At 40.1% G+C, this 26010-nt stretch overlaps 1 protein-coding gene across 1 annotated transcript; it reads right to left on the reverse strand.

Annotated features, from left to right (window-relative positions):
* Positions 1–25416, reverse strand: LOC140948948 (uncharacterized). Its single transcript, XM_073398203.1, has 20 exons — positions 25322–25416; positions 24475–24600; positions 23925–24037; positions 22765–22860; positions 22246–22374; positions 22005–22157; positions 20670–20783; positions 20038–20169; positions 15200–15319; positions 14446–14622; positions 13805–13927; positions 13057–13230; positions 9802–9996; positions 8065–9428; positions 7766–7907; positions 3294–7160; positions 2852–3016; positions 2229–2411; positions 1753–1922; positions 1–1350 (listed from the first exon to the last, which is right to left on the reverse strand). The coding sequence occupies exons 1-20, from the start codon at positions 25414–25416 to the stop codon at positions 1066–1068; spliced, it is 7923 nt and encodes a 2640-aa protein (XP_073254304.1). The 3' UTR covers positions 1–1065.
* Between the last annotated feature and the right edge of the window lie 594 nt (positions 25417–26010).

Consider the following 26010-nt stretch of genomic DNA (forward strand, 5'->3'; position numbering starts at 1 on the left):
TACAATAGCAATATCTTTAATTAAAGTACATACCCTGGCAGCGGAGCATACGGAAAGCGAGTCAATAAATGCACAAACAACCCGTGATCAATGGTACCGATAAAACTTTACTGGGTCTGTGGATTAAACCGAATACTTAGAAAACTATTGTAGAAAAAAGAAAGAGTACAAGGAATTTGTCGATACATTGTAATAATGATTAATGAAAGAATCTAAGCCTATACATGCAATTACTTTGAGTTAAAAGTCAGTTATAACATTCTGTTCAATTTTCTTTTAAAGAACATTTCCCTAGAGGGTTAAAACCACTTTTTATACTGGCTAGATCGTTTTGTCGTGTCTAGGCTACTTTGAGTAAGTATTTTAATCTAAAGAAGGGCTTGTTTCGCACACTATAAATTATCTTAAGTATTAATAAAAATCATCGCTGACAACTTACATCGGTCCACTGCTAGAACTACAGATTTTTAAAATTCAGAAGTCCATTGCTGATCGTTTGACGTCCGAACACTTTACCAAAGTGTTTTATTTTTCAAAATAAACGTTTACTATAAAAATGAACTAAACAAACCGATGGAAGAGACGAAAATTCCGTTGACATACGTCTTTCAAGGCGTCTCTTCGAAATTGTGGGCAGCCCCGTAGGCGCCGGCTCTCTTGTCACGTCCTTTATCATGAAACTACACTATGAAAAAAAAAATGCATATTCTAAAAACAACAAACCAGGAACAAAAAAAACCTTTCACACGAACACAGAAAATTTTTATTTAATACCAAAATTTACTTAAATGATGCCTCAATTTGCATCGCGCGGAAACGCTTGCTACGCAGGCTATAATTTGCATGTTATCAGAAGGAGCTAGCCGGGCCTCCTCGCAAACTCCTCGCTAAGCAAATAAGACATCCTGAAAATACTTATGTTATTATTTAGCCTGTCTAGATAAACGCTAAATAGACCCGAATTGCTTTGTCTGAGTGTATATTGTATTGTTAGCCTACTTTGACTGAGAGTGTTCGGACAATAAGTATAAGCGTGATTCTATGGTTAGCATCCGCGAAGTCGTTTTATTCACCAGCTCGCAAGGGTTTCTCGCAAATGGCAATCGTCTTGAATCCCGTGGTGTCACATCTTATATCATTCCACTTATGAGTCCCATACATTCCTGATACCAGCATCTCAGTGCACAACTCGCGGCCATGAGCGTTGTTGGGTTCTCCTGGCGACCAGTTGGTGTAGCTTCCATATAATAAGGTTCGTCCATCCACCCATTGAAAAGGACTTTGGATGTTTTCTTTTGTTAGACCAAGCCACAGTTGTACCTGGGTCACGTTTTTCTCTTTGATATGAGCCTAAAATTTAATTAAGTACTTTATGTGGTTAAGTCTGACACATGGCTTTAAATATGTTCACCGAGCAATTCATTGGACTAACTCTTAAGTTGCATTTGCCTTGACTCGACCTATTTCCGCTACAACCCAACGAATGTAGCACACCTCAATTACAAGTCAAAAGTGCAGCTAAAACCTCAAAAATTATATCTTTTAAAATCTAAGCTTTTAAATATTTATAATTATTTTTTGAAAGAAAATATCCTTTCTCTCTCTTGATGTTAACTTGAACGTCAAAATTCTCTCTCTAAAACTCGAAAAGGACACGGTTTGACTTTGATGCCTTCAAAAGTTTTAGTAGTTCTTGAAAAATCGCCGATAATTGTTTGCGGCAAAATAAATTCTTAATAAAAAAGTAAATACCTTAGCAAGGTTAGCGGCGAAATCGTTTTCTTCTTCCGAGAATATCGTTATCATTTGCGAACCGTTGAGGGACCGGCACGCAGCATAAGCGTCCTTCCACCGGTACGAAAGCACATCTATCACCAAGTAACAACGTTTCTTGAACTCAGTCCAGGGTGGAAAGCACGTTTCTGAATTGAGAGAAAGAGAGAGATAAAGGTTACCTCAAAAATAAAAACCAATTCAGGGTAGTTGTAACCCTTTTTGGTGTTTCTAAGGGCATTCAGGGTCTTATTTACGTCATATTGTTACTGTTAACTGAACACTTATTTGGTGCTCACGCAGCTGGAAACGTTTACACTTTTTAGGTCTTACCATCGCACCTCGATTTTGCAGTGATATATAACCAGCAGAAGTAAGAAGGATGGGTTCTATTGCAAAATGCAAGTCACATTCCAAAAGATATGCCTGAAATGGAAAGATACAACTGTACTCACTTTCACAAAAAAACTGCTGTGTCGTCCAGTTCCCTTCGTAACATTCTCGTGAACCGTTTCCTACCGACTTGTAACCGATTTGACAACCCAACAGCAACGTTTCACCAGTACGATAGCGCGTCTTTCCATTCTCTGGCACTTGGGCGTGTTTAATAGTGACATTTGAAAGATTGCAGGGAATAGCTACAAAATAATGAAAACAGGAAATAGCGCTCATTTTCCAGGATCAGAGAAAATTAGGCTGCGTTGCATCTAGTCTGCTACACAGCCGTTTTTAGTGTCGTCACGCAACGCTCCTCCCTAGTGGGGAGGAGCATTGCGTGACGACATTAAAAACGGCTGTGTAGCAGACTACGTTGCATCCGGCCCGCGCACTCGTCAAAACCATTCTTAAACTGCTCTGTACAGAAGATTAGAACGTCTGCAACGCAGGCAAAAAAATACTCTCTTCTTCTGTCTTTGACAAATCGGAATGACGTATACCACACAAAACGTTTTGTAAGCGAATGAAACTTTGGCGAAATTTCTCCAAAGATTTTACCTACTAATTTATAGCACAGCAATAGTTACATTTTTAAATTTTTCTTTTTAATTAAGGCATAGAAAGCAATTTTCAGACTCACAAATATCGATACATTGCGATTCTAGAACAGCTCCAAGTTCAGTTTGAGAACGTATATATGGGCATTTGTTACACTCTGCACTTCCTTCGTTTGGCTGATATGTGCCGACAGGACAAGGGACACATGAACCATTTGACCTCCCATAATATCCAGGTGCACAGTTTACTGCAAAATAGGAACAAAACATTGAACTTGAACCAAAAAGGAAAGGCAGTTACGAACAGAAGTTCGTTATTCAGCCTCGAGTTTGAGAAACGTCCATTACCTGACGATATCAGAATTGAAAATTTCCCATGTCTAAGATAAAAAAATAATAAATATACAAATAGTAAAAATATTGATAAACACACGTCGTTTTACTTCAAACTGTTCTTGACTAGATATTTTATACTTAACTTGAAAAGAAACTGACTAAAATTTTAGAGGATGGAGCAATACCCACCGCAAAGAAATCCATTTTCATCAGCCTCTTTTCCTTCAAGACACTTTTGGGTGACAAGCTCAGCAGCAAAACCTCCATTTTTGAGGACGATAAGCTCGTTTTTCCTAATAAAGTGAAATTTCCTTTCCTCTAAAGCAGTGCGAAAAGACCATAAATCGCGGGCAAGTTTGGAACGTGAAAGGGAAAAGCTGTTCAAAGCAGCGATAATGTCTGAACTGACATTTGATGACATGTTGCTTCCATTGGCTGTGATCACAAAGGACAACGAGACATCTGAATATGGACTGGAATCGAGTCTCTCTATCTGTTTCCATGCCCACCTCATCTTACCAGTCATTTCTCTGAAGAAAGTGTGAAAACCGGTATAATTGAGTTGTAGGGGTGGTGTGTAGTGATGGGTGGTACAGTTTGACGCGTTATTTGGAAAACTGTCAAATGCGCATCGGGCGAATTTCAGTGATACGGCGATTCGTGGTTTCCCTGGGGTAAATCTCAGAACGTTGAGCCTCGCCATTCTGCTTGTTGTTGTCCCATGGATGTTTGAAACATTACAATAATAAAATCCCGAGTCTTGGGATGAGAGGTTTTTCTTTGTTAATATGCGACCAAAGGAATTCATTCGTATCACCTTGTCCATGCGTGACTTAAAAAACCACTCTGTCGTTGGCTTAGGTACCCCGTCACTGTTGCATATCATTGACAACGTCTCAGTTCCCACTAGAACGCGAACGTCACGTGGATGCTCTGTGATTCGTGGAGCTTCTTGCACCACCACAATGGTAACGTTAGAAACTGTGCTACCTCTGTTGTTAGAAACTTCACAATGGTATACTCCTTCAGTTTCCGTGTTAGCATTTTTTAAGACAAACACTTCATCGTTCATGTCCTCTATAACTCTTTCGTTTTTAATCCAAACGATTTCTACTTCGTTTGAGTTCGAGACTAAGCATGTAAGGTTTACTGTGTCACCTGTCAGGACCACTACCTCCGCAGGCGAGCTTTTTACAATGACTGGACTGGTTCCGCACAACACTGAGTCGTCGTTTGTGTTGTTTAATAAGGCTGTGGCCTTAAAAACAATTTCTTGTACTTCGGCAAGTGAATAATTCCTTTGTAACAAGCTATTGAAAAGAGTTTTCATCTCTTGTAGTTTCTGCTTTATCTCGAGTGCTCGTTGACTGTCTTCGAAGAGATAGAATTCCTCCAAATTATGAAAGTAGTAGTCCAAACAATCCTGAATTCCTGAACACTTTGTAAAGTTGTTGTTGCTTGTCAAAACATTGAGATGGTCGCGCCATTTTTCAAGCATACTCTCCCATGTTGTCTCACTTCGGATAGACATGTAATTATCTTTAAGGGACTCCATCATCTCCCTGAAGGACGTCTGAATCTTTCGACCAGGCGAGGAGGATTTGTCTACCGAATCCTTAAAATGCGAATCAACTTCATTGATTCCTGAAGATAAGTCCTTAAAGTACACATTTGCACTTTCAATTAGAAATTCCAAAGAGTCTATGACATCTTTAAAGAAAGCATTTGCTTGGTGGGAGAAAAAGCACATACGTTGCCCAATGTCCATGCCAAGTTCGTCTTCCACAAAATCTTCATGCGTTGATCTTCTTTTTCTAGTATTAACTTTTCCAAAGATTGTCTGTATGATAAGTTTCGAAGCTGAGTTTATGGAGTATTCAAGTCTTTTAAATTCCATTGGAAACTCAATAAACTTGTTACGCCCATCAACATCCTTTACAGATGCCAGGAACGGTAACAAAGATTTGGTGGCCGAGGTCATCCATGTCGAGAACAAAAGACTTTCCACCGAGATCAGTTCCTTACCACCTAGAGCCTTCATTTTGTTTGCCAGTCCTATCCCAAGCTGCTCTTGGTCTTTGATTTTACTAATACTTATGGATTTCTCAGCATATTGTTGCTGTTGGAGCAAGGCTCGGGCAAGTTTGACCTGATTTGATGCTAAGCGAACTCTTGTTCGTGCCGTGTTAACTTCCATTTGAGCAAAATCTACTTGCTGTCCCATTTCAGACAAATACTGAAAATCTGCAAAGAGCGCGCTTCTGTTATCGTGTTGTCGTGTTAGCTGCTGGCTAAATTCGGTCATGTTTTCCCAACAATCTGAGTTGTAACGAACACATTGAGGATTCAAAATCTGAACCTTTTCGGTTATCGCTTTGTTGCAACATTCATATGGTTGAGTGTAACCGGAAATACTGTCTAAAACCTTGGGATTGCCTGCGCATTCAAACTTCTTTACATTAACTTCTTTAGTTTTTCGTTCATGTCTGATTTTATTATAGCATTTTTTTTTTGTTTCTCCTCCACTCACAGTTAATTTCTGACTGCTCCACCAGCTTCCTCCATGAACAGAGTACTTTTTGGGCGTCTGATATTTGTAACATGCCCGTTCTGAAACCTCTTCTAGGCGAACCACATTGATTTTCTTGTTAACTTCCTTACAGTCGGGTACAGTATATGTAGTTTTAATTTCCTTTCTACAAACGTCAGGTATGCAAGTGTTTAAGTCGACATTTTCGCAGTTTTTCATTTCGCACAGGGTTTGATCCTTGAAGTGTAGGTAGCGCAAAAGCGTCGAGTTGAATTGTATCTTACGCCGAGCATATGCAATTCGCTTTTTAACGAGATTGTTCGTCTTATCCTCCAATATCCTGGAGACATTAGCCAAGGTGATCTCCTTCGTTTCAAGAATCGTTTCTGCATCTTTGATTTTCCTTTTGGCGTTCATACTAGCGTTCTCAGCTTTTTGAATCCTCGTTTGGGCGTTTTCTGCGAGAACATGCAAATATTTATTAACAGCCCCTTGCAGCATATTTGGAAGAAGAGATGATTTCAGCATTTTTCCTTCCACCAAAAAGAGCAGTGAGTTCCAATCTTGCTTTTCTTCGATTCTTGCAGAAACATTCATCTCTGTTGAGAATTTCTCAAAAATTTCCCCCTTAACTTTTACTGATAGCTGTGTCTTGTCTAAAGTCGCATTTGCCAGCTTACTTAAACCAAGGATTCGTATCCACACTCCAAATTCAATAGACAAATGCTCAGAGTCGCGTTCAAAAACGATATTAATAGGTTGTCCTTCTGGAAGAATTAGGATTTTACCTGGGCTCAAAGACAGCATCTTTGGCGCCTTGCCACTTACATAAAATTTTGTCCCGGGAAATAGATGGGAGCCACACCCATTACTGTCAAGGAATGTGACTACTGCAGTTATGTTCTCCAGACATAGCTTCTTCATGCAGAGATCACAGCGAAGGTATATTTTTACGCCAAGCAGGGTTTGCTCAGTGCTCTCTCCTCCGAACTTTAAGTGTAGAGAGTCTGGGAAATCTAACTGAAAGTCTTCAATCATGGTAAGTAAAGGTGAGGTTGCCTTTTTCAACAGCAAGCGGTACTTTAGAATCTCTACGTTCTTTCGTACAAAATAGATCTTTGCATTGATGTCAGCCACCAAGTTTCTGACTTTCTTGATGTCAATCGCTCGATTGAAAAACAGCACCCTACGGAATTCGCGAACCTTTCCACTTAACACGGTACCCGTCTGAATCCATTTTTCTAGGGTGGCCTTATGTTCTGGAAGCATTGAAATTGACTGCTGGAAAATGTCCTCCAGCTCTGGTACGAGGAACCGTAGGTTTGTCAAGCTGCGCCGTATTTCTCTTATATTAGTGACTCTATCTCGTGCACCTCCGTTGTATTTAATGAGTGCTGTAACGTGAAACTGTTGATTTTCTGCAGCGCGCAAATAAGGATAGAAAGGTGTTTTGAGAAATGCACCATTCTCGGAATTTTTAAGACTCAGGAACACACCCTGCATCCTATCTTGGCAGCTGTTCTCATCTGAGAATTGGACAAAAAAAAAGAGAAAAAAAAAAGTAAAGAAACTGCTTTCGAGTGTAAAGGATAATGGTAATAATAAAGCAAAATATGTATAGGAATGAATACGGGAAAGAGTACCTTTTTAACGAAAAGACATTTTTATCGATTGGTCATGTCGGATGTAAGTCAATTTTACAATGGCTGAGTGCATTGTACAAGCACAAGTTGCTGATTCTTCATGATTTAAGTACGAGGTGCCTTTGCATGTTTAATTTCTAAGTTTTTTTTTTTTTTTTACTAGCGCAACATATTTCCTATCCGAATTAAATGTTTCTCTCAAAGAGTGAAACGGCGTTTGTATAGGACTAAACATTGCCGAAAGTCTACCTCACCAGAGGAAAAGCTGTGAAGCGACATTTTCAGGCCGCCAAGAAGAGGAGTGAGCGACGAAGTCGCGAGAGACTTCATTCTGCGGGCGTTAATTAATGGGACGAATAACTTTCTCGAAAGTCTTGATAATGCTCGCCCTCCCAGCTCCTAACAGCCAGGCAGCCAAACATTTCTTTTGGTTCATTTCTACTATTAAGTCTAATATTCTTTGTTGCTATATAAACAGTAGGTCTTACCTCCAAGCCTGGCCTTTCCTATCATGTGCATAGAAGTAATTTCTAAATTGAAGTCCTGACCCAGAGCTCTTCCTTTAATGCCAACAGAGGCGTTTCCTTTTATTACAATGTCTAGTGGTCGGCTTAGGCGATCCATAAATAACTATATTGCGAGAAAACACAAACAAAAGTTAGAATAAAAATGCAGTCTTAAAAACAGAAAAATGTGAAGCAAGTTAAAAGTTTGACCTCACGTGTAGAGTGAGCCACATTGCAAGAGAAAATACGTTTTATTAGCGTTGATCATATAATCGACTTACGTCATCAATGTTTTCGTAGTGAATATAACTCTCTCCCTTAACATGAAGTATTAAATCTAGCTTTGCTGGTATTTGCATCTTCCAAGTTACGTCTCCCCTTAACCACATGTTGTAAGCAAAGGGTGATGCCTTAACGAAGTGTGTCCCATTCCAAATCTCACTGTTTTCAACATCATAAATTTCTGGACTCTCCAAAACACCAAGTGTATCTACTCGGATCTCGACGCCTTTATCTTTCATTTCTTGACACGCTGTTAGCCTGATTAGCTCATTGGCTGAGTGCTTGGAAAAATGTATAAAGACAGATTGCTTGCAAATGTCTGCTGCAAAGCAAGTGTCTCCTTCCGCAAACAGGGACACTGCATCGTCGGAAACATGAACTTCATATTTTGCTGTTGGTTTGAAGTAGGCAATGCTTGACAATGGATTGAGTGGAAAGCCTGAGCAATGTTCCTCTTTAAGTGATGCTTTTGTAGCCAAGTTTACTTTGATATTTTGGATGTCAAAAGCTTCATTTTCCTCGCTAGTGGCGAGAACTAGCCATTTAGGAGCCATCTTGGAAAATGTGCGCATGAAGGAAGAGACCAGGGCATCATCTTTCATTAACTCCAAGAGATTGTCAGAGCTCAATTCTTTCTGGATGCAAGTCCCATTACTTGTGTATAAATCACCGAGGACACCACTGGATGAAATGCGTGCAGCTGCCACTTGTGTCAACAACTTGTTGGAAGTTTTAAGTTTATCGAAACTTAAACCAACGACTGAAAGTGGTATATAATGATTGGAAGAGGTTCTTATATGGACTATTCCTTCGGTGGAAGGAGAACCGCCAGTCCATCCATTTGTAGAGATGAATCGTAATTCACAGGATAGGGATTTAGAGATGTGCTGGTTACATCCAACTGGCAGTCCTCCTTTACGAAGAAACAATTTTGAATAAACACTATCATTGATCGTTACGCGAGGTTCGACTAAGAAAGAGCGTGGTTCTGGCACCTCGAAATCAACCTCACTGGGACCTCCTAAACTATAAGAGATGGTATAAACGCCTGCTTTGCCAGCTTGGACAAAGAATTTTCGCTTGGTTTCCGGAAATGTAATCTCAAGAGACGATGACGGATAGAACACTACCTCATTTTCAGCATATAAAACAATGTTCAGCTTTTTAGATGGTCGAGCTGATAGGTAAAGGGCCTCGGACTTGAAGCTTACTGGTAACTTTGGAAAAGCAGATGTTTTGACAAGTCCTTTTTGGCACTCGCTTCCCTTGTAACCAGTTCCTGCACAGTCACATGAGAAGCTTTGGTCCTGGACGATGCATTTTCCGCCGTGTTTACAAGGATTTGGTGTACAGCTTTTTATATCTGTTAAATAAAAAGGCGCATGCGTCAGTGAAGTGCGTGGGTGAGGAAAAACTATGACAGATTGTCGTTCTGACGACGAATAATCCACACAAAAAACGGCGTATGAATGGTCTCTGGTACCCAGGTAGGGCTATGCCCTTTGTACATTACAGTAGTAAAATTTAATGCAATTCTTGCTGAAAGGAATTATTACAATCTATTAGTAAGAGTTTTGACGTTGAGATCCTATTTGAAACTGACTACGTTCGCTCATTTAACGAATTCACTTCAGTTTGACAAAGACATATTTCACCTAAACACTTAAAGTAGATTAGTGGTATCTTTGACTTTTTGTTGTAAAAACGAAAAGAACGTAACACTGCTTAGACCCTACCTTTGCAGGAAAATTGATCTACTACCCAGGTAACTTCACCAGATCTGGTCACCTTGCTGCAGCTGGCTTGTCCGTTTCCTATCATAACGAAGCCGGGCGCACATCCAAAGTAGCACTTTGAACCAAACGAGGTAAAGCAGGGTAAAGACAGAGAATGGCCTGCTCCCCTTGGTTTCAAAAGCCTGCAATGCTTCGCTGAAAAAAAAGGTGAAAGAATTGAAAATAAGTTAGATAAGGAACAACGAAAGCAAACAAACAGTTAATCAACATTAAACGATGTAACAGGATGGATTGTTACAACCGAAAAGCATAACTATGGTTGACCAAGTTGCAAATTAGAATCCTCTCAATACATAGTGACAAGGTGCAGCGAATACGTATGAGCCTTCCACCTGCAACAGTCTCTTCATGTTTGAATATTAACACAGTGTGTAACGACAACTGTCCTGGGTTTTCCCTGACACCTGTAACGAACCTTGTGAGTTTTCCCCGACATCAGTAAATGAGTTGTCCTCTCTTCTGAAAATTATGTCTTCGAAGTCATGCGTTGTAGACCCGAATCCGGCCATCTTAATGAAAGAGTGTTATGACACCCTGCTACCTGTAATTACTGACATTGTTAATATGTCTTTCAACACTGCGATTGTACCTACAGCCTTCAAAGAAGCTGTCGTTGACCCCATACTGAAAAAGGAGTCTCTAGATCATGAAGTATACAAGAACTTCAGACCTATTTCGAACCTAAGCTTCCTTTCCAAAGCCACCGAGAAGGTTGTAGCTGTGCGTCTCAATCATCACCTTGAGGATGCAAGGCTACATGTTTTTCAATCAGCGTATAAGAAAGGCGATAGCACTGAAACAGCGCTTACGCGAATACACAATGACATTCTAAGTGCCATTAACGACGGAGAGTGTGTATATTGGTGTTACTAGACCTCTCAGCGGCGTTCGACACGGCAGACCATGAAATTCTCATTACTAGGCTAAAACATCGTTTCGGAATAACTGGGAAAGCCTTAGGTTGGATACAGTCTTATCTGTCCGAGAGGACCCAGTTCGTGAAGATCGGAACTGAGCGCTCATCAAGCCGGAATCTCATTGTGGTGTTCCCCAGGGCTCAGTGCTGGGTTCCATCTTGTATTCCATGTACACCTCACCTCTCACAGGCATCACCAATAAGCGCAACACGAACTATCATTCTTATGCAGATGATAGCCAAATTTATTTGTCTTTCAAGCCAAGTGCTGCTAGCGAACCAACTACATCCAAACTGCGCATTGAGTTATGCATTCACGATGTTAACAGTTGGATGTCAGCCAATAAGTTCATGCTCAATCACTACAAAACTGAGCTCCTTGTTTTGCACGTCCGTCATCGACCACAACCCCCGCTAGAATCTATTCTTGTTTGCTCAGATGACCTACTCCTCGAAATCAGCAAAGAATATCGGTGCGTGGTTCAACACTGTCATGTCTATGACAAACAAATAAACAGCATATGTCACTCTGCTTTCTCCCACCTGCGCAACATTGCTCAAATCAGTAAACATATCTCTTTCCGTCATCGTGAAACTTTGATCCACGCACTCGTAACATCCAAGATTGACCACTATAATATACTACTCTAACGCTTTTCGGCAGAATCAAGTCCGAAAACTCCAGTATGTGCAGAATTCAGCAGCCCGACTTCTAACAGGCTCACGTAAACATGAACATATTACACCTGTGCTAAGAGATCTGTTATTATATGTTCGTTACAAGACAGCTTATGGCGTACAGTGACGCCAAGATATTTAACTGCATCTTTTTCCTTAAGGATCTGGTTTTGTAGGATGTAATCATGGGTGAGGGGGTTCCTGCACCGTGTGACTCGGTAGCACATTACACTTGTCCGGGTGGAAAGACATCTGTGATCTATTTCCCCATTCTTCAAGAAGTTTGAGATCTTTTTGTAAGATGGCAGTATCGGTTTCGTTAGTCACAGCCATATACACAATAGTGTCGTCTGTAAATAGTCGAACTTTGGACTGTAATTTGGCTGGGAGATCATTTATATACACTAAAAATAGTATAGATCCAATCAGGGATCCTTAAGGTACGTCGCTTGTTACTGGAACCCATGACGACATTTCCCCTTCGCATACAACTCTTTGTTGTCGTTGATGTAAGAAACTCTCTATCCATTGATTGATAGAACTATTGAACTATAATCAACTAGCGCCATCCTATCGAAGTGACCTCTTAATTCACTATAGACCATCAAGGACATTACGTTCGTCTGATAAAGAACTACTGGTACAGCCCCGCTGCCATCTTAAAACATATGATGAGCGAGCTTTCTCCTTTATTGCCCCGAAACTGTGGAATACCGTCCCACAGTATAAAACGTTGTAAGTCAGCAGAATCTTTTAAATCCACTCTTAAGACGTACCTTTTTAGAAATTACTTTGAATTGTAAGAATCATTAAGTATTACGTATTTTCAGGCTTTTTATGTTACTTATAATTAGTTTTCTTTATCATTCACTGTTGTAAAGCGCTGTTGGTTCAGAAGAAAACAGCGCTATATAAGAAGATTATTATTATTATTATATGAGTTGAAAACACGACGGCGCTTTCTTGCGGAAGTTGTGTGAACTTAGCACTTCGCCTATCTTGAATACGTACTCCACAGTATTACTTCGAACCCAAGACATAACAGTCACCGCTTTGACTCTTCTAGATGCAACACAACATATCATATTAAGGGAATAGGAACTACTCTGAGCTCGCATAATTTTAGCTGTAGAACTTTTTCATAAAATCTCTGACCACTTTCAAAGATCACCTCAGTACCATCAAATGGCATTTAATTTCACTCGAAAAATCACGAGAGTCAGCTTTTGCAGCTTTTTGTTTAATATAGGCGACCGGATCATCCTGCCAGTAACAAGAGCCCACATCTGGAGCCAAAGAACAGGCTAGGGACTGACAAACACTGAGTCTGCATACAAGAGGTAAAAGAAACGTCAACGTTCCTCCTGTCAGCAGGGACGTCGTCTCATATGCCTTGCTTGTCTGCATTCAAATTCGCATGAACTGAGGATCGGGATTGAACTTCCAGTACTCGACTTTGGTTATATTTCGCACTGTTAGTTATTAAATATTTGTATGCAATCGGCAATCGGTAATACTTTCTTTTGCGCGGTGTTTGGTGATACAAGTTTTAAACTTATGTTACTATCATCAATTTTACTGAATTAGTAACTTTGTTTTACCTTCACAAGATGATCTCACTCCACTCCATCGAGAGGAAGGTAGACAAATTCGAGTCTGAGAACCAGAAAGGCTATATCCGGGACTACAGGAGACAAAACATGTGGAATTTGTAACTGAATCAGAGCAATTCATCTGTCCGTGTAGAGGCGTAGTGATGTGTTCACAAGGCAAACCTAAAACAAAGATCATTACACACGTTATACCCTTCGGCTGAGTACTGCTTATTTGAGGATGCCGTTTTTCGGCTGAAGACACATAGGAGGAGTTATTTATGGATCATATTTTAATTATGAAATTGAGTTCATGCGAAACTTTTGTGTATGTGTGTGGGTGTGTGTGTGTGTGCATTGATCATTTTGCCTTTAACTAACTCTTCAAAGTGATATAACATTTGAATTCCCGGCTACACCTTCGTTAGAGGTGGCATAATTTAGTGTTAATTCGACTTAAAAAAGCCACAATATAATAATGTTAAATTGGCATTACTAAAAAACGCCATTCCAAATATGGTATCCCTTATATGGGAGCCTTAAAAAGGGAGAAAACTTGATAAATATCTGTTTACAAAGATTTCCAGCTAGAAGACACAAACTATAGAGGCCAAGGAATTTTATTTACAAAAACTTGAATTAGTAACAACTCCTAGCCAGGTTCTGAGCTTAGAAGTTTAGGCAACATTTATTTGCAGAGTAAGGGGCTAAAATTATAGCAAAAATAAATGTTTACTTCTATGATATAATAACATACCTTCACAAGTTCTACCATCAACATTAAGTTTGTAACCGACGGTACATGAACAGCGGTAACTTCCAATGGTGTTATGGCAGATTTGATCACAAAAATGTTTTTCCTTCGTGCATTCATCTACATCTGCGCTCAAAAAAAGGAAGTAAAATGTCATAATGGTCCCCTAATCTGTATTCCAACATAAACTTTATATTTAATAATAATGACTCTGTCGTAATTTAAGAAGCTAATAATTATGTCTCAGTTCTCCTTTCTTATATTTTGCTGTGGGATTTTTTGGAAAGTTATGCGGCTCTTCTTTGAAAGAGAAGGCCTGTGCCCATTAGTTCCTTTTTCCAGATCATAAGATCGATTAAAATAGTCTTTCGGACGCAGTAAAATTAAATAGTTCACGTCTGACTGGAATCCTTTCTTTAAAACTGTTTGCCTTTTCGTTGAGACACACTATCCTCAAATGAGGCATTTAGGAGAGAAAAATAATCTTCACCCCTCCCGGTTAACCCATTCAGCGGCACAACATTGCTTGGAGGGGGTGGGGAAGGAAACGTTTTATTTTCCCCTTTCGAAGTCAGCAAAACGCCACAAAGGCCCTTTAAGGCAAATAATGTATTAATTAAGTTTTTCGCCGATTGAAGTCTTGCCACCCCACCAAAATGACAACTTACCCAAGCATCTTTTCTGATCGTATGATAAATAGTATCCATCTCTGCAAGCACATTGATAGCTTCCTGGCATATTTGTGCACAGCTGCTGGCAGTGCGCCAGTTTAACTGTGTAATTGGTGCCAGTTAGATCCTCAGCGGCACATTCGTCAATATCTGATTAAAAATATAAATAAAATCATAATCATGATACGTATAGCCTCATTTATCCCTCACATAACGTTTTTTCGAGGCAAAAAGGAATGACCTTTCTTGCAACACGGTTAGTTATAATTAGTTGGCCGAATGAGGGACCAGTTTGCACCAGAAACAACCAACAAACAAAAGGCAGTCTATTCCTAGGTACGGTTTGAAGTTCACACGAAATTTTATGAAAATAAAGTACCAAAGGCATGCAACGACAATCCACGCAATGACAAAGTGGTAGATGAAGCAGAAATGAAGTTCAGATACGGGAAGTGGTCCCACGAACTTGGCAAAGAGCGGAGACTTTACAAGGAGCGGAAAAATAAGGATGGAAAAGTGAGTTCAATCTGTTTGGATTGGGATCCTTGGTGAGTAGATTAGTAAGATTTGTCCACTTGAACGTGTTGTTTTGAAAACGGAGGTAGGAGAAGTCAATGAGGGCATTAACAACACTCAGATGATTAAACCGTTATTACAGGAATACAAAATTCACTAAATGGATTGACTGGAGTCTCTTTCTTTTTCAGATACATGTAACAATAGTTACCTCTACATGTTCGTTTATTGTCCTTTAGCCTGTATCCTTTTGAGCATGAGCAGTGGTAGTCACCTACGGTATTTATACATTTTTCCTGACAGCCATGAAAACTGCTACATTCGTCTATATCTGAAGACAAATAAATAAGTAAATCCATCTATTAATCAATAAATGCATACGTAAACAAAATGCTACTAAGCTGGTGCGAAGTTTGAATTTTCCGCGGTAATTTTATATTGTGCTACTTTTAGCAACAAAATGACGGAATATCAGCCACTTGAAACCTCGCATCTCTTAATTGGATGGAGATATTTAAAAATGTCTTTAATTTTGAGGTTCTTTTGGTAATGTCTTTCATCAAACGCTTTGTTTAATCACAGGTAACCCAGGCTCTGTGATAGTACCACAGTACGGTTCCAGTAAAATTACAGTGTTTGTATTGGGTAAAAATACCATCCTAAAATTTCAAGGAAATACTAAATAACGATCAATGAAACTTACTCTGCAGTTAATTGTTGTTGTCCTTATTGCTTCAACGAAGTTTCGTTCTAATTTGCAGTAATTTGTTCAAATTCACTCTATATACAATAATAATATACAAAGTAGGAGACACGAGATGCCATTTTCGCCGACATGCTCTCATTCAACACAACTTTTTCCACGACATTCGAACTCCAACGGAAAATAAACATGCGAGGATCATAGAAATAGGGTAGCAGCAGATAAAGAAACCAATGAAGCTTTCCCAGATAGAGAAACGAATCCCACAGACTTTGACAAACTCGAAGGACACAATCCAAACCAGAAGACCGAGAATATACCCGCCGAAGCAGCCGGGCCAGATCAACGCGCGGCCTTGCCTAGTCCCTAGGCCTCATTATTATGCGAGGCCGATGCGTTCCGTGTCACGTGGTCCGAGAAAGTTTTTGAGGCCTAGACAAACTCGGAGAAGTGAGACATTTTGTCTCACTTAGGGCGGAGCTTTTGGAAGCGGGCGAGCTGTCAATAACTTTTCCGCGCTGATGAAAGATCTCCAGTAGCCATGGAGAAACAGAGGAACGAGCATTTTTATTCCATGCACGTTTTCATTGTTGAAAGTCGTTTGGCCTTTCTTTTTCATTTATCTCATTAAACTAATTTGAACGTTATTTCATCTCAAAAACTATTTGTAGGCTAAGCAAAACAGCGTCGCAAAAAAATTATTTGGTCAAGAATCAGAAGGTTAGCTAAAGAAATAAGTCAAATAAGTTTATATTATTTTATTCTTGGACGTGACAAGCTATCTTTCGTTTCTCTATTTTCGCTTGCTCCTATAAATTTCTCGTTATCATTTCACTTCGAAACACTTTATGTAATTTAATTTGTAGATTTGGAAGCTTATCAAACTATTAAATCGGACAGGCTGTTGAATTTGGTCTCTAAATTTGGTAGAATGTCAACAAACTGCTGTTTCAAATCTTTTTATCAATAAAGACTATAATTTTAATGGTTCACTTGAAGATGGACTAAAAGAGAAATTACTGGCACGTTATACAGTAGTATTCTTTCCGATTCAAAGTAATATTTTTGTTCTTTTATAACACGAACTAGGTTAGTTACTTTTGTAAAAGTGTCAATAGTGAAGGATATTCACGCGCAAAGTTATTTATAGATTATTTCAGTTGACCGTGTGAACTTTTCAAAAATGCTCACGTATGCGCACTCCGAGATTGTCTAGGCGTCTCCCGGCCGTTCGTCTCGGATACGTCACCGAAATACATTGACCGAGAGGGCCTGAAAAGACGCCGTACAGGGACTAGGCAACGCGCGGCCAAGAAAACGAGGCCTGGGCACTGTACAAAAAAATTCCATCCCGGGAGTCCTGAGGTGACCTTTCTGGGGACCGATACATGATTTGCCCAAAGCCACCCTACCCTGCTGAAAAAATACTTGATAGAAGGCAATTGTTTTTCCTAGCCAATCCCAACTGGCCAGAGCAAACCCCGCACACGCGCCTCAATTTAAATGGCTAAAAAAAAATAAAGAAAACCAGGATAGTTTGCCGAGTTACAAGGCGCCCTATTTCTTTTATTAAGGAACGCAAATAACAGTAATGAAACTATGAAATAATAACGCGGAATACTTACGAGGCGGGCTAAAAAACGAGGTTGAACAAGAGGTAGATGATGACTGAGATACTGTTGCTGTGAACTCTCGAGCGAAACGATCGTAAATGAACGGTAAAGCTTACAAATTAATGTCAAAAATTATACAGAAAATTCCAACAGAATATGAATTGCGATGACTGAGACGAATGTGAAAGGCATGTGCACCAGTAAACAAAGAACTAGCAGGATTAACATATTTAGCGATTAATGCCGCCGTAACACGCCGACTTCTGGTCAATACAACCGGACGTTCTATCAGTTGAAAATGTGAACCATCGTGACCAGGGTTCTGTCTAGGGTATTTGAGGGGTTGAAGCTTCCCCCCCAAAATGCCCAGCTTCCCCCCCAAAAATGTCAAAAAAAATCATTACAGTAAATAAGTAACTATACCGGAAAAATCACCTAAACGCGATAAGGTCAATGCACACACAGTAACATTTCTCACAATTGTGTCTCAAAATGTACCAGATTGCATCTCAGTGCATAAAATTATTCATTTCAAAGAATTTTCAGGGGGGGCATGCCTCCGGACCCCCCTAGGCAGCTTGTCACCTTCAGCCACTTGCGACTTCTCCCCAAACTATAAATCGTAGATAGAACCCTGGTGACACCTGTCTTTGAATTTGGTTGTTGTACAAATGCCGCGGTAAGAGCCAAATTCACTTATATCTTTTTGCACGTTTTAAGTTTTGTAAATCCTCCTTCGTTGATGTTTCCTTTGACCTTATAACCTTGCCCTATTGATGTTTGATAGACGTTCTGTAGACCAACGCCAGGCGCTGAATATAGTTCGAGAGGGACATAATATCTTTATAACAGGCCAGGGTGGTACTGCTAGGAAGAACAATTGCCTTCTATCAAGTATTTTTTCGGTAGGGTAGGGTGGCTTTGGGCAAATGATGTATCGGTCCCCAGAAAGGTCACCTCAGGACTCCCGGGATGGAATTTTTTGTACAGTGCCCAGGCCTCATTTTCTTGGCCGCGCGTTGATCTGGCCCGGCTGCTTCGGCGAGTATATTCTCGGTCTGTTTGGATTATATCCTTCGAGTTTGTCAAAGTCTGTGGGATTCGTTTCTCTATTTGGGAAAGCTTCATTGGTTTCTATATCTGCTGCTATCCTATTTCTACTATCCTCGCATGTTTATTTTCCGTTGGAGTTCGAATGTCGTGGAAAAATTGTGTTGAATGAGAGCATGTCGGCGAAAATGGCATCTCGTGTCTCCTACCTTGTATATTATTGTTGTATATAGAGTGAATTTGAACAAATTACTGCAAATTAGAACGAAACTTCGTTGGAGCAATAAGGACAACAACAATTAACTGCAGAGTAAGTTTCATTGATCGTTACTTAGTATTTCCTAGAAATTTTAGGATGGTATTTTTACCCAATACAAACACTGTAATTTTACTGGAACCGTACTGTGATACTATCACAGTGCCTGGGTTACCTGTGGTTTAATATCCCATGGCGCAAAAATTAAAAGCAGTAAAACAGACTGACGGGATTCGGGATTCCACATTCCTTGAGCTGAATTACGGATTCCAAAGCCCAGGCGTCCTGATTCCACTAGCAAAACTTTCCAGGATTTTGGACCGGATTACCCTAAATGGGGCGAGAGATATATAAACCCGAAATTTTTGGTGTCACATAAGCCTAAATAACTAGATGACTGCAATTCGATCAAGGTTCCTCATTTACGGCTCCACTGTTTATGGTCTGAGAAGACATTCGATTCTGTTTGTACAGTTCAATACCGTAAAATTCCGAAAATAAGCCCCGAGGCTTATATTTTTCAAAGGTCCTTTTTGAGGGGCTTATTTTTGGAGGGGCTTATATTCGGAGGGGCTTATCTACGGAGGGAAATTTGCGTCTCAAAATCAATTGGGCTAGAATTATAGTTGAAAGTAAATTTACCGTTTTTGCTTTGTTTTACTTTGTATTTGAGGGCAACTTTCCAAGTACAGGCCGTCCCCTGGAGGCTTATCTTCGGAGGGGCGATTTGCCGGAGGGTTTTTTGCGTTACCGGTTTGGGGGGCTTATATTTGAAGGGGCTTATACATGGAGGGGCTTACTTTCGGAATTTTACGGTATCTTTGCAATAGCCTGTGATAGAGCAAGCTCTCCCGGGCGCTCTAGCAGCGGGACAGGAAATGGAAAGACAGCTTGCAACTACGTCTCTGGAAATTGAAAATCTGCATAAAAAAAGTCGACTCGAAATGCTGATTAGCGGAGATAACATTAGTAAGACGTCATCGCCCTTGGCACGTGTTTCTCAATGTTTGTTTACATTCGCGCTCGTTTTCGCTTAGCGCTGATTGGCGGAAATCTGACAGCTCAGTCGACGGGGAGCTACAGGGGAAATGGTAGCCTGCGTGGCAGGCGTTCGAAAGGGAAGGGGAAGGGAATTAGGGCGCGAGAACACGCGCGAGGGAGGAGCCCCTCGCGCCCCCCGCGTTTCTCTCGCGCCTAAAATTCCCTTTCCCTTCCCTTTCAAACGCCTGCCACGCAGGCTAGGGAAATGGAAGTGGAATTCAAATTCCAGAGACTTAGTTGCAAGTTCTCCTTCCTTTTCCCGCCCCGCCGCCAGAGCGCCCCGAAGAGCTTACTCACAGGCTATCTTTGCAACTATATATTCTACTCAGCGTTGCCTTATCTACTGTCAAGATAATCTCCATAGCTAAGTACCTGATGATTATTACCTGAACAAGTTCGCCCGTTAGCGTCCAAAACAAATCCTTGCTTGCAAATACAGCGATGCCCACCAGCTCTGTTTTCGCAAACAGACCGACCGGGTTCACAAAAGCCGTTATTGTTGGCGCATTCGTCAATGTCTGGCAAACAATAAGATAATAATACTCATTATTAAGAGTCAATATAAGGACCAACTTTGCCTTTACTCCACTAGAAAAGGTCGCCAGCAGCCCCATAGGCTAGGGTCAAACGTCAAACTAAACAAGGTCGGTAGGAATCTAAAGCTGATGAGCGACAACAATAGATATTCTGGATATTGTTCAATAGCATTGAGGCATGTCAGATTTAAGGTTCATCATTTTACTTCATTTCATCAAACCCATCACGAGCTATCCTATATCTTACGGTAGACATCAACCCTGAAAAAGTGTAGGCAAAAGTTATCACCTTTAGTAGCTGTTTCATGTTACAACCCCGGCAACGACGTTGTGTCTTGGACAGGAAGGGAAGCATTTGTGGAGAGAACGTCCCTCTCGAAGGTTTACTACGTTTTAGTACATAGTGTTTAAAGTTAGAACCCGCTATAGCAAAACATATTCTCTGGTCATGTGAGAAAAACGGTTTCTATTATTATCAATACCTTGACACTTTCCCTTAACTTTGTGAAATCCGCGTCGGCAAATGCAGTAAAAAGAGCCGGGCCTGTTGACACACCTATGCTGTCCACAAGCTCCTGATAAACACTCGTCAACGTCTAAAAGTAGACATGTAATAATAAAAAGTAACGTTTGTAGCGCTCTTTCTGCTTCACAGTGTATTCATCCTTTTGCTTCTTACGTTCTCTGTTATCGCAATGGGTTCTTGGTGACCACCATACATCATGCGACGCAAACTTATGTTCTGGTTTTCTTAGAGGGTCTGAATGAGGTTAACCAAATAGCGGCAAAGGACGACAAACCTAACTGACTACCGACAAAACGACAAACAAAATTAGGAGATTACTGACATGAAAATATTGACCGAAACCGACATGATTTGAAATTGAAAGGATGTTTGTAGTTCAGAAATAGTGCCTAATATTTTTCTATTTAAAGTGCCTGTAACCTAGAAACTCATATTTTTAACTGAAAGTACACATGGCTTCGGGAACCTCTTCGAAAAAAAAAAAATTCGATTTGAATTACAATTTTTTAAAACGTTCAAATTTGCCGCCATTTTAGCACACCATTCGTTTCTAGTCTTCCCTCGAAAGATTTTCGGAAACAAAGAGGCTGTGAAGTAGATTTTTAGGGAACTATGACATAAATTAGACAAATTAAGAAACACACGACTTTGAATTCAAGTAAAATAGTGTGGAGCTTAAAATAATTACTTCTAATTTACAAACTGGAACAGTTGTTAGAGAAAAACATGCCAGAAAGATGCTTTGCAGTGCGATGCAACAACACAGACTGCCCTAAGAAAGGAATAAGCATGCATTAAATCCCGTTTTTCATTTTCTGAATTTATGTTTCTTGACGTCACACATCGCCTTTGAATTTCGTGATCAACAGGACTGGTGTACCTAAGACATTTTGTTTGAGACGCACATTTTATTTTTTCACGTTCTTGCAATAAAGTGTTCTTTCATTCAGCATAATTAACATTTTTAGGTTATCTGCACATGAAATACATGAAATTAAGGTTTGTTTTAAGCTTAGGAGATGTCCAGGGTGTGCTCTATTTTAGCCGATGTTACCATGTTTTGTTACGGATATATACAGGCAGGCAAAACAAGAGCCTTGACTCTGTTCAAATGACAAATCGTGGCTAGAAAAAATATTTGTTGTTGCTTGATATATGTCTGAGTAGTGCTGTCTCGTCCCTTTCCTTCCCATCACCCCCCTCTCGCGCTTCTCGCTTGACCGTGCTCACACTATGGGAAAACCTGTGTAGGAGGCAGCCAGTAGTGTTTTAAATTGAGCAACTAACATACCTACACACTTGGTTTTGCCAAATAGTCTATATCCATTAGCACAAGAACAAGAAAAACTGCCATGTGTGTTAATGCACTGAGCTCCACATTTTCCATACGAACCATCAGCACAAGTGCACAAAGCTGAGTCGCTCATTTGACATTCGTCAAAATCTGCGAAAAAAATATTTTAATCATTACTTTGTATTCTTGATTCAAATGGCACTATTAAAAAGTTTCAGATTTGTCGCACATCTCTTACCAATGCATTTGGTGCTGTCATAACGATGTTTTATGAAACCTCTTTTGCAAGTACAGGTGTTTGGGGTTCCTCGTCTGTTGACACAAATCTGTTGACAGCCTCCATTATTGGTTGCACATTCGTTAACATCTATAGAGGAAGAAAAAAAGTAGTTTAACACACGGTTGTGTGTAAGCCATTGCTTGTAACCTCGAAGGTGTTTGACAGAGACCGGATAAACTTGATTTAACGTCGGTGGTGGTGGTGAAAACTTAATTTTAAACGCATACAGCCAAGCTCTTCAATTCATTCCACACTCGAACATACACTGTAATATACATCTTGGTACTCTGGCTGGAATGTGTGAATTGTGCTTTACGTGAAAATGTTTCGGCACTCCATAGACTCTAGCATATTTTCGTATCCAGTCTGTTTCAATTACTAAGAATTGTCTTTTACTTAATAAACTGTTTCAGTATCATAATATGTCCAGTCTGTAACGCTGTTAAACTTTATCTACATATAGGATTACCGACTCACCATCACTGCAAGTAGGTCCGGTCCATCCAATTGTACAACTACACGTGTTTGGACTTACGCATCGGCCTCCATTGTTGCATCCATTGTAACAGATTGCTATAATAGAGTACTAAAGTGATGACGTCATAAAAATGAAATTTCTGAAATTATGGGATTTGTCAGGATATTCTGAAAGAACAATGTCCAAGAGGCCTACTTGCCAAAAATGAGCATTTGGGGGCAAATTGTCTCTGAGATAGTAGCCCAGTTATACTCAGAAAACTCCATACAAACCCTTCTAATTTTTTTTTTGGGTCGACCCAAAAAAAATTTAGAAGGGTTTGTATGGAGTTTTGTAAGCATAACTGGGCTACGATCTCAGAGACAATTTGCGCCCAAATGCTCATTTTTGGCAAGTAGGCCTCTTGGACATTGTTCTTTCAGAATATCCTGACAAATCCCATAATTTCAGAAAATTCATTTTTATGACGTCACACTTTAGTACTCTATTCAAAACCACACACGATCAGTGCCTCCTAATAGACCTAATTGTCATCACTGCTGGGTAGGGGGTTGTGGGAAGTTCCTTGCCTTTCAACCATGGCACTTATTTAAATTGTAGCCTGCAGAGCAGGCGTTTTTTACGTTTTTTAACGAAAACTCGGAGGTACATTGATCGTGGCCGCCATCTTGAAAAGCAACCAAAAAGACTAAGGGGGAGGGGCGGTGGAAGGGGGGAGGGGCGGGGAGGAGAGAGGAGAAAACCTCCCCTCCCCTCCCCTATTTTAAACCCATCTACCTCTCCCTTAAAAACACTTTTTGACTCGTCCCAACTCTCTGGTAGTATTAACGTCCAAGATGGCGGGACAACGTTATCCTGAAAACAATTCATGGATCTCGCCCCAAAATACGCCTGCTTTGCAGGCTATTTAAATTGAGGAAATCTGCACAAAATTCAACACAATTCAGTGCATGTCACTCGTGTGGTAGTAGATAGTGACACTGATGTGTAACGGCATGGAAGGATGGTTTTAACTGTGCGAACAAGTTTAAACCCTTTAACAAAAAAATCATACCGATCTGCCCCTATGTTAAAAGCCAGTCGGTACACTGAGCTCATTGTTTAGCTTAGAAAAGAGAAGGGCTCAGTTAAAATCACAACAGAAACACTTAGATCAAACCTTCTGTACAGTCTGGGGAACCCGCACTTTTCCTACGCCATTCAGCGCAACAGACTAGGTAGATATCGTTCCTCGTTCTGATAACTGTCTTACTTTTTTGTCTTGTCTTTTTCCTAAAAGCGAAAATAATCAGTCTTAATGAATAGCTGCAATATCATAGATTCGATAAATTCAGTACTTCCTTCTACTTATTAGTTGTTGGTTGGTTTTGCAAATGAAAGAAAGAAAAAGGGGGCTCCAGCTTCTCCATCACCACCCTCTTAATTTAAGCCTTTAGTGTAAGGCGGTCTCATGGATTTTGCGCATGCGATCAGACAAATAGTTCCTTCTCCTGGCTAGAATTTCGGACTGAAAGTGAAAACAGTGTATTATTTTTTACTATATAATGATTATGATTATGATAAGTATGATAGATGATAACGATGACTACTCATTGTTACATTATTTTGGTGACGTAAAGCTCGTTTTCGATCTTCCTCCCGCCATGTAAACAACCCCTTAATCATGATCCTTTCAAGAACATTCGGAAATAGCCCTCTTGTCTTCTTACCTATATCTATCGCATCTCCATGCACAAAAAAGCTTGCAGCAAACTGTGTATTTTATCACATAATCTTCTTCAAAGTACGTTGTAGTTCTATATGTCACCTGTTTCACTTCTTCGCAAACATTCTCTCTGTTGAGAACAATAAAAGATACATTAATTATCTATGACTTTTCCAACTTGCCTCTAACGTACTGCGAAGGTGGGTGGGTAACTGGTCATTTGGAAGCCCTAACGTCTTAAGAGCGCCTGTCCGTAAAAATCAAACATATCGCGGCAAGGGTGGAAAATTCGATTTCTTTCATATTTTAATGTTAGATAGGCTAGTGTATAACTAAAATCACTGTATGGTTTTTTTGGTGAAATATCCTTTTATTTCAGAGATAAATGCAAATAAGCAAAATCCGTTAAAATCGTCATTTGAGGCACTCAATTATTACTTGGGTTTGAAAGCCTCGCGTGCAAAAACCGATAACTCTCCCGTCTTTAAAACATCACAGTCTTCTTTTACAACTTCTAAATATCTGTTAAAATGATTTGGGGAGATAGTGCTCTGTTCTTTGTATACAATATAATTTAATTTCGAAGGCATACAATTTACTTCAGTAAAAGTAATGCGTGAAAAAACGTAATTTTCACCATGTGCGAAACCTTCAAAACGATTAAGCTGCTGGTGGTTGAATGTTAGAAGGATGGTCTACAGATTCCTGTAAAAATGTCTTTGGGCAAATGATTAATAGCGACGCGAGAGCTTTACAAAATCTGTTAAAAATGCAGATATTTGACCTTCCGTGGTCAACTTTGAAGTTGCGAGTCGGACATAAATTTAGTCCCTTCTCTTATCTAAACCCACATTAAGTTAAAATAAGCAGATAGAAAGCCGTTTCGAAATGTTTTTACCTTATTATGAGCAGTAAAGAACCGGTCCAAAGATGATTTTAGCACCATTTTCCGGTCGTTCGTCGCTTGACCTCTGGTTTGTAACGTCTGCAATTTACACCTCACACCCGACACACCGCGCGGCAGGTACAAAACGCAGGTCACAGGTCACAGGTCAGGGCACAGGTCACAGGGCACAGGGCACAGGTCACAGGGCACAGAAAACGCAGTAAAAACAGTTAAGACACTCCATTAGGCTTTTTTGTTTTATTTCCGGTTACGCCACAATCAGGCATATGCTTGCCATCGACCATGCTTTCTGGTTTTGTACCGAGGGTTGAACAAGTAAATGGCTAAAGTTACACATTGTATTGGAACTTGAGGAACTCCTTCTCTGGAGATCTCGAAACGAGGCTTTTTCTTCGCTCCACGCGAGCGGACTTGGAACGAGGCTCTGAGAGGAGAATGGAACGGAAAATAGCCTCGTCTGTGCAGAAAGCAACATGGCGGAAGACCAGAGTTTCGAGGTAAGAAAACAGCACTTGCTGACAAGTTATTTTGGCCTCAGTTCCACTGAAGAACTGAAAAATAACTTAGTGAATTATCAACACACGTCTACTTCGCTAACTATCGACTGTGCTGCAATCGTGAATTGCCGATTTC

This window comes from Porites lutea, chromosome 9 (assembly GCF_958299795.1).
Source record: "Porites lutea chromosome 9, jaPorLute2.1, whole genome shotgun sequence".
NCBI classification, from domain to species: domain Eukaryota; kingdom Metazoa; phylum Cnidaria; class Anthozoa; order Scleractinia; family Poritidae; genus Porites; species Porites lutea.

Excerpts from the sequence above, each read along its gene's own strand:
- LOC140948948 (XM_073398203.1), bottom strand. The coding sequence starts at position 25,416 with ATGGTGCTAAAATCATCTTTGGACCGGTTCTTTACTGCTCATAATAAG. Across the intron at positions 20,784-22,004 it reads TGGCAAAACCAAGTGTGTAG|ACGTTGACGAGTGTTTATCA; the intron begins GTATGTTAGTTG and ends GTCTACTTTTAG. Across the intron at positions 1,351-1,752 it reads TCGCCGCTAACCTTGCTAAG|GCTCATATCAAAGAGAAAAA; the intron begins GTATTTACTTTT and ends ATTAAATTTTAG.